We start from the raw sequence: 10,123 nt of genomic DNA on the forward strand, positions 1-10,123 counted from the left end.
TTAGGAAGAAGAGAAGATACTAAATTGCAAAGGTAGCCAGTGGAAGAAGAAGGCAGTAAGAAATTTTAGCAGATTAATTCAAAATTATTTTAGATCTAACATTATTCATACTAGCTAACTTTTAAAGAATAGAAAAAAAAATCTGAACACAGAATTACATTTGTTGATTAAAGCTCACTGTTAATGGGACTGAATCTCATTGTTGATGTGATGATCAAGATTGTCAAGCAGTATAATTCATGCTGGCTATGTTTCAAAGAATACAGTGTATTCTGCGAATTTTTCAATAAAATGGAATGGAACACTTCTAAATGCAACCCTAGCAGAGAAACAACAGGAGCGAAATATGAAAAACTTTCAAAGTTTGTGTTAAATTTTAAAAAAACGTAATGATGGAAAGAACTGAAAAACAGCTTGTAATTTATGCTAACCAAAATTTGCATTAACTGATAAAACTTCCTTAAGATCATATACACCTCCTGAGAGCTAAATTTTATTCATGTTAACTGAATGTTTGCCTTAAGCAAGTTCATGTTAGAGGGTTTTATTGTGTGTGTGTAAGATATAAACTATGAACGAAAATTATCCACAAAATTACTATCTTCAGCGATACTCCTTTTAATTCCTGTTTTTAATTTGGCTACGTCCCTTTCTTATCTTTGAATTTAAAGCATGTCAACTGAAAATTAATCTGTTTATGTAATCACATCTGCTATGCAATGAAATCTTAGCCAATCAGATTAAATAAATTTTTACTATAACTACCACTGCTACTAACAATGCATTTCTTGCCCCTCCCCCCACTTTTCTTGTCGCTAGTAAACATGCTACACAGTACTCTATTTTGTTCATTGTTAAGACGTAAATAGCTTTATATAGAAATTACAGGGGTGTTTGTGGGATTATTATCTTCAATACTATTAACAACTGCTTTAAAAACAGCTTCCGAATTGCAAGATTCCATCTTTAGAGATGCAAAATGATGAACTACAACTTCATTTTGATTGTTGTCATAAAACTGCACCAATATTGCCAGTATACTTTCTTGAGCATTGCTAGTACTTTCATCCAAATTTAGAGAAAATGCAGTCTCCTTTAAAGTTTTAATGATATTTTCCTTAATAGTTTTTACGAGCCCATATTTCATCTTATAACATGCAGTAGTCCTGGACATTTCCAATGAGTTTAGTGCCGTCTGATCGCGGCTCAACTGTTTGCAGAGTTCAATTAAATTGGGAGCTACATTGAAAGAAAGAGAATTCTCGGCGATAGTTATTAATACCTCTTGGCGTGCTTTTCTTGTCACTATATCCAATGGCCGAGCATCAGTCTCCAGCAAGTCATCAGTATTTTTTGAATTAGCATAATTACTTAAAGTCATTGAATGTCTAATGCACTTTGAATATTTTATGTGCGTCACAGTTTTAGAATGATTTGTGAAAGCCTTGAATCCTTCCCCACCATACTTCAGCAGTGAGTTACAAAAAACACAATATGCTTGTCCAGCAACATTTATTTTCTTGCACGATGTGCTGATGGTATCCCCATTACCATCTCTCTGTTCAATCCAATTCCACCTAAATGAATTCCGGACACCTTCTTCTAATTGTATAATATCACTATTTATATCGAGAAATTTCATAGTGAAATTCTCTTGCATACATAAATAAAAAAATATTTCAATAAACGAAACGAAAAATTTACAAGTGCATCAATAAATGAAACGAAAATTTTACACAGCAGAGAAAAAAAAGTTGAGAAGCGATCAATGACAAATAGCTAATATGGCGAAAAATCCCCCTTCTCTACTTATTGGCACCACGCCAGGAGAGATAAGACCTTTGAACCCAGAGTCACGTGATCACACATCTGGTCGAACGAAGTCTCTCCCTTTTTTTTCTGCCGCACCTACTTGCTGAAAAGAATCCAGAAGAGAATGTCCGAGAACCAGGGGAATGAGTCACAACTCACAATAAGGAAAGAACAAAAAAGAAGTTTTTTCCCCCTTTTCACGCATTATCACTGCCTTTGGAGAAAGAAAGGAAAAGTTTTCACCACACACACTGACCTCGCGTTTACTGCTTTCAAAGCAAACAAAATTACCCAAATCAAAATAAATAATTCATTATTATTCCTACTTCCTTTTGAATGACGATCCCTGGAATTTCCGGGTATCGAAGTTCAAAATCCCCGGAATTCCGGGGTTTCCCCGAAGCACAAACACCCCTGAAATTATGAGATGTATCACATGCCCAAGAATGATGTGGACTGCAAGAATGTTAACAAATAAATTCATGCATTCTTTTCATCACAGCTATCTCTCTTATTTTCTTTTGTGAGTTGGGGTCTCTTCAAGTAGTTATGATGCAGATAATGATCTCATAATTTAACAGCCATCTTCTAGATTTATGCTGTGATTTTCCAATTCATCCATTCTCTCACTTAAAATTACCACAATTTAATTAGTCCACAAACACCAACGTTCCATGTCAAACTCCAATGGAAAATTTATTTGGTTAGCTTTCAAATCATTGCTTGTGTGATAAATTCAGGCCAAATTACACAAAATGCATCACTAAATTGGTTTTCAATGTTTATAAAGTGAAAAGAAATCAGTGCTTTGAAAATTAATCCAGCATAGTGAAAGTGACTTAATGAGCGTACAGACATTCTGAATCATTGCAACTATGCAGTCCAGTGCTTCTGAAGGTCTTTGAGCTGTGAATTTTATTACTACGGCTATTCTATAGCACAAATTATGCATAAATAGTGTTCTTCATTAAAAGAAAATTCAAAAGTTAATTTTTCTTCCAAGCCTAAATAAAAAATATGATTGATTTTTCTTGCATAATTTATTCCCCAACTTTTAATTTCTGGGTTATATGTTATGAAATTTAAGATTTTATATCAAGTATTTTATGAATAAAGCAAGATTTTAATAAATGCAGACAAATATAATTATATAGAAATTGCTAATTATTATTATTACTACAGTCAAAAGCCGTTAATCTGGACTCGTCGGGAATTCGGCGATTCCGGATTATCGATTTTTCCGGTTTATGGATCATCAGTTTAAATCTGGTAAGATGGCATGCAGAAATTATAAAATTAAAAATACGAAACCGTAATTTATGAAATAAAGAACAATTATGATCTAAAGGGTATCAAAATTTACAAAAAAAAAAAGCTTAATATTTTTATTTGTTTACTTTATTAAACATTTCTTTCAATGTAAATTGTTTCGTTTTTTATGTGATAATACATTCTCTTTAATTTTATAAACAGACAAAATTTTTTGTTCAGTTACAAAGTTCCGCTGTTTAAGTCCTATAATTGCTCTGTCGAGAATACCGACTAATTTGTCAATCGAAATTTTTTCGTTTTCAATAACTTCTGTGTCACTTTCTTCACTATCGGAAGCAAATTATAATGACGAGGAATTTGATTTAAATCATATCAAAGACGGAATACAACAAGATGAAATACTACATTTAGTAAGGAATTATAAGCCAAATAAAATGAAAACATCTGTCCTGAAGATAAGGATAGTGCTGACAGATCAACTTCCAATTTATTGTGCACTGCGGCGTTGAAAGCATCTGCCCTGAAGATACGGATAGTGCTGACAGATCAACTTCCAATTCATTGCTGTTCCCCCCATTTCCCGCCGCAGAGCAGTGTGAAATTGATAAACAGATTTTGTAATGGTTAGGTCATTTTTTGCAGAAATTCTACTTTTGTTTAATGGACTTCGAAACATACTTTTGCTTTGGTAGATCCTTTACATACTAGTAAATATGTATCGGAAATTCTATTAGACATAATCGAAAGTTCAAGCTTACTTTTATAAAATTGCTCTAACAGTCTGCAAAAAATAATAAGCCGGATCCAATTCGAAGATTAAGGAACAACGCAATCTGCAACATTAACTGAATTAGATAATTTTAGCTTAGCTTATACCGTCCGTTATTCATTAAACGCGCATGAGTAAACGTATTTTGCGCATGAGCACATGCATATTCGCAGCCATAAAGGTCTTACGCGCATGCGTCAAGAAAGTTTGTAGCTTTGAGGTCCGGATTATGGGTGTCCGAATTAACGACTTTTGACTGTATTATTATTATTATATTGAAAATTCAAATATGTAATGCTGTTTTCTTATTATACTGGATTTTAAAAATTGAGCAATATGATTTAGCTAAAATGATTAAAATTTTATGATAACAAAATACTTAACTTTTCATAATTATATTTGAAAAAAATAAGTAACGAATTTAAATACTATTTGTAATTATTTTATTTGGGGAAGGTTACTAAAAATTATTATATATATTTATACTATGTTTAATTATTGTTTAAAAATTTAGTATTATTCTTTTAGGAATTTTGGAATTATTTTAAGAATATTATTGTTTAAAAATTTGAATTGTAAGAATTTAATAATTAATTTAAGAATGAGCTAAATGTAAAAAATAAATGAGGTAATTGTAAAAACTTGGTATAGAAAATGGATATAAAATTGTGTTTCTGGGTATTAATATATAGTACAAAGTCTTTAATCCGGACCTCAAAGCTACAAACTTTCTGCGCATGCATAAACACATAATGCATTTACGCATACGCATAATACCTTTACGCTTGCACATATGCATTTACGCATGCGTATAATACGTTTACGCATGCGCGTTTACTGTATAACGGATGGTATAAGCTAGGCTAAAATTATCTAATTATCTATTTCAGCTAATGTTGCAGATTGCGTTGTTCCTTAATCTTCTAATTGGATCCGGCTTATTATTTTTTGCAGACTGTTAGAGCAATTTTATAAAAAGTAAGCTTGAACTTTCAATTATGTCAAAAAGAGTTTCCGATTCTGGAGCCGCCAAAGGATCTACAAAGCGAAAGCATGTTTCGATGTACCGCTTCCGATAGTGAAGAAAGTGACAGAGAGGTTACTGAAAATGAAAAAATTTCGATTCACAAGTTAGTCAGTATTCTCCACACATCAATTACAGGATTTGAACAGTGGAACTGAACAAGACATTATGTCTGTTTATAGAATTAAAGAGAAAGTATTAGCACAAAAAAGAAAGCAACTTAAACAACTTACATTGAAAGAAATGTTTAATAGCTGTTTTTTGTAAATTTTGATACCCTTTAGATCATAATTGCTCTTTATTTCATAAATTACGGTTTCATATTTTTAATTTTATAATTTCTGCATGCCATCTTACCAGATTTAAATTGATGATCTATAATCCAGAAAAACCCCTAATCCGGAATCGCCAAAGTCCCGACGAGTCCGGATTAAAGATTTTGTACAGTAGTAAATATTAAATATTTGATACTGATTGGTGTTAAATGAATAAAAATATTAATAATTTAAGAAACTGAATAATTATGATAAATTAATTATGAGTAAGAAAATTAAAAGTAAAATGTACCTCAAAAAAGCAGTTTGAAACTATGTTAAATAATGTTTAAATTTTTGGATAACTGTATGTTAACACAGATATGTTAAGATAAACTCTGAAGGCTCCAACCTTATGAAAAATTACTTAATTTTTTCATATATAATTGCCATTTTTATTTATTCATTTTTATATACATAAAGTGGAGACAGGTTTAATTTTTTTTTTTTTTTTTTTTTTAATATAATGGAAAGTTTTAGTGCAGTTCAAAAAGGTCAGCTGCCTTTAAACAAGGAACAGATGCTTTTAGAAGTAACCAACAAGCACCGCATTTAGTCCATAAATATATCAATTTGTTAACATGGAATTTACTCATAAGATGGAAATGTTGGTATTTAGAGAAAGCTGTGGAGTCTTCCAGCTTTGTATAAATTCCATAAATTAGAAATATTTTATTAAAAAGCATAATTTCATAAAACCATTTCAAATGATGTTAGATAGAATGAAAATTAGTTATATTATTAAATTTTTAAATTTGTTGTGATTATGTAAAATAATTAAGAGATATACTCAGAATTTTTATATTTATAACATTCGGTGGAATGTTTTGAAAAGTCTTCCTTAAACAGATATCATATTGAAGATTCTAAGCTAAATTGTGGCAGATTATTTCCAAATTTGATTTTCACTCAATCTGCTTTCCTTTTAACTGGACATCTTTTTTTCAAATTATTATTGTAGGGTAATGTGAAATTCTAGTTACTAAATTTATACAACATGAACATAGAAGTTATTCATTTTAACCTGAATTTGAATTTTAGCATATTTATTTATTTTTTTTTTTAATTTCAATTATATAATTAGAAGGATTTTATGACTATAAATCATAGGCAGAAACTTTGATAGCTTTATAGAATGCTAAAAGCCAAGTTACCTTGCATCATGAATAGAGATTTTTATATGTTGCTGTATTTAAGCATCCCACAACCATTAGCAAGAAGTTATGCAGATTCGCTTGTAGAGGACCAGACTATTTCTCATCAAAGTTTACTTTTTATTATATTGTATTGTATTTTGTTTGTTTCTGCATATTAATTTCTAAAGTACATTTTACATTGCTTTACAGTAAGAAAATATGATTTTGGTTTATTAAATAATTACTTTTAATAGCATTCAATGAATATGTAATAGAAATTTGCTGGCTTACAGTGAATATAAAACTTTTTATGACAAATTATCAAGACCAGAAATGTTATTCAGTAATGATATTCAAGTAAAGATTCTCAAAAGCTGTGAACTTTTTTAATTATTTCCTGCAAACCTTTCAAACTGAATACTAAGTTTTGGCATTAAGTGATCAAAAGTGTTATATTTAAAATTTAGATAGAAATTTTATGATTTTGCATAAAACTATTTCTCATCATATGAAAACTCTCTACGCTTTTCATAAAAAGGCTTTTATTGCCAAACCTTCTTTCTTAAAGGGGAAGGTATGTAAGATATAAAATATGTTAAAAAAATAACCAACAAAATCACTAACTATAGCAAAAATCCATTTAATTCCCGTTTTTAAATTGGTTTCCCCTTCCTGTCTTTGAATCTAAGCACCATCTGAAAACTAATCTGTTTATGTAATTTTGCCTGCAATGTGATAAAATCTCAGCCACAGATTGAATAAATTTATATTATAAATACCACTACTATTAGCTGCGCATTTCTGTTTTTCCCCACTTTGCTTATTGCAAATAAACAAGCTTCACAGTGCTCTGCTTTGTTCATTATTAAGACATAAATTGCCACATAAAAAGATATGGGATGCATCACACACTAAAGAATGATGTGAAGTGCAAAAATGTTAACGAATAAATTAATGTCTTGTTTTTGTATAAGTTATCTCCCTTGTTTCTTTTTGTGAATTTATGCACTGGGGGTTTCTCCAAGTAACTGTGACACAGATAAGCATCCATTGTTTAACGGCCATCTTCCATATCTACATTGCAATCTTCTAATTCATCTATTCTCTCACTCCAAAACATTAATTAATTAATAATGTTTAACTGTGTTATTGATAAAACTTTTTTACTTTCTGCTTATTTTTCTCTCTTTTCGAGTTGTTCCCTAAAGAAGCTATATAAGATTTTCATCATGTATATTTTCTCAATATTTTTTTTGCTCAAAAAATTGCACTTGTTTGAATAAAATAAGTGATATCTGATGTACTGCTTACAGAACATTTTTGATTATTTGAATGTCTGTAAATTTGAATTTACATTTTATGTAACACAAGTTTGAAAGAGTAAATATTTAATAATATTTCAGACACAGTATTCTTCTGATGATTCATTGTACCATCAAGGCACAAACTGGGCCAGAGATAAACATTTTGCCTCCCAAACTGTAGGAGCTCTAAACTCTACTGTCCAGTGCCACCCTGAATTCTAAAAGTTTTACTCCCCTCACATTGTGATTGTGATTGCATTGGTTGGACAAGCCCTGGACACAAATTCTACCAAAACATAGTATTAAAGAAGCAATTCCTTTTAAAAATTTATACTTCTAACATGTTATTTTTTAAATGTGCAGTACTTCAATTAACTGACAATGGTGAAAACTAAAATATGTGTTTATAAGAGAAGGATAATGATTCATTAAAAAAATTACACAAATATTTTCTCCCCATTAAAAATGTCTGAGGACTATATAAATTAACTGACTTAAGAAGCTTCAGATGTGGTGAAAATGCCTATGAATTATAACAACATATCAAATTACCTAACTTAATACATTTTTATTCATGGTATTTAGGTAAGACTTACCATGCATATCTGAAGCCAAATGTAGTTCTTTCACTTCCTTAGTAGGAATAACATCCATTTCAGGATCATCAGCCATTTTTAATATTATTAATCATTCACTTCTGCATGATGTGTATCTGCAACAACAGAAGTAATAGTATGTTTTCAAATAAATTACATAAAAAAATAATATTTTGTCTAAGATATATCATGAACATTAGAGAAAATATACAATCAAGGGCCAAATTTACTAGTTAATGTTACAATACATTAATATGAGAAACTATAGACGACGTACATAATCTAGACAAATCTAATACAAAATTTATCATTTTTAAATTTTTAAGAATGAAAATAATTATTTTCAGAAATTTTGAATGGCTTAATTTTTGGAAACATCAACATAATATTTATTCAATGCAATGCAAGACAGTTTCAATGCTAAGACAACAAGACTATTTACCAAAATTTGAAAAACAAACTTTAAAAAAATATATTATACGTTAAGCTGATGAAAGCAAACAACAATCCGAAAAATTATATACATTAACATTCTACCATCATATCATACACACATAAATGAAGAAGTTTTATAAATAAAAGGAACATTTTAACATCCTCGACCGGTCACAAGAGCTTAAACAACCTAAATGTAAACAATAACAATCAACAGAAAGACATGTTGCCAATTTGACATTATAAAAGTCTAACTCTTTCAAAAACTATAAAAATCTATGAACTATACGTTTGAGAAAATTTGAAAATGAAATGATTGTTTCTTTTATGTGTTAAGTACATTTAGTCTTCGATTCACATCTTGACATGTGAACAGCAACGAAGGAGGTTAGAATAGAAGGCGGGAGAATTCAAGAAATCAAGATAGACAATTCCAGTTCTTAAACCTGTTGTCTTTTCTTCAGAACGCGAAGTTGTGAAACGACTCATTTTCTCTGTTCATGTGAAGAATTGTTATGCAGGTAGTCAGATACTTTTGAATCTGCTTAGAGAAAAATATTGAATTCTTAACGGAAGAAAGACTGTGAAAAATATTTTGGCTCATTGAACGATCTGTAAAAGATATTCTTTAAGTAGTATAGAAACGATAAGTTCGCCTGATCCTGAAAATCGTGTAAAACTGCTGCGGACATTTAAAAGCCCCAAACTTATATTCCTGAAGGAGATGTCATAAAGTCCATTTCTCCATCGATGTTTATTCAAGTCATTCATGAATGCAGTGTTCCAGATTGTTGGAGACGGCTGCTGTAGACAGACGATTAAGCTGTGCGAAGTCGACAGAAGGAGCACCGCATTTGATTGGACTATTTTTTATTATTCTTATTTTTTTCTTTAACTGCGAACTAAGCGGGGAAATTCCCTTTTCCCTCAGTTACATGTATGCACTAGTTAGAGTAATGTAACGTTTTCAGCTTGTGTGAGATAACCATATCAAATCTTTATATTAATAATCCCTGCTGTGATTATTAAATTCGTATCCTGCACGTTGTAGCCCTGAGAGTTGCAACATAGTAAAGCTGGAGTAGGCGACTTATATATATACGTAATATAGTCCTGTTTACCAGAGACTGTTCTTTATTTTTGATGAAATATGGATATTTTTGATGAAATATGGATATTTTTGATGAAATATTGATATAAAAGTCTTGAAAGCAAAATGAAAGTTGCTGAGAACAGCGTTTACGGTATGCTGCAACGATATAGCTCAGAAGATCGAAAACAAAAGTTTAACAAGTGACGAAGTCAGTACGTTGGTTAAGCAGATTCAAGACAAATTCACGCGTTTGGAAACAACTCAAGAAGAAGTTTCGAATTTGTTGCTAAGTGATGGTACACTTCAAGACGAATATTCCGAAGATTTTTTGAAAGCAGAAGAACACCGAGAGAAGTTCTGCTTGATTT

General features: G+C 30.5%; 1 protein-coding gene across 1 annotated transcript in view; it reads right to left on the minus strand.

Annotated features, from left to right (window-relative positions):
- The window catches only part of LOC118185718 (protein fantom-like), a 137,870-nt gene extending 129,008 nt beyond the window's left edge, over positions 1–8,862 (minus strand). Inside the window, exons 1-2 of the mRNA XM_085810604.1 lie at positions 8,670–8,862; positions 8,228–8,343 (exon numbers count right to left, since the gene is read on the minus strand). Of these exons, the coding sequence (XP_085666730.1) occupies positions 8,228–8,303 (76 nt within the window). The 5' untranslated portion in view covers positions 8,304–8,343; positions 8,670–8,862. The remainder of the gene's footprint in view (positions 1–8,227; positions 8,344–8,669) is intronic.
- Positions 8,863–10,123: the final 1,261 nt, after the last annotated feature.

The sequence above is a fragment of the Stegodyphus dumicola genome, chromosome 2, assembly GCF_044657685.1.
Source record: "Stegodyphus dumicola isolate Sdum_Otavi_A_Nest chromosome 2, ASM4465768v1".
Classification (NCBI taxonomy): Eukaryota; Metazoa; Arthropoda; class Arachnida; order Araneae; family Eresidae; genus Stegodyphus; species Stegodyphus dumicola.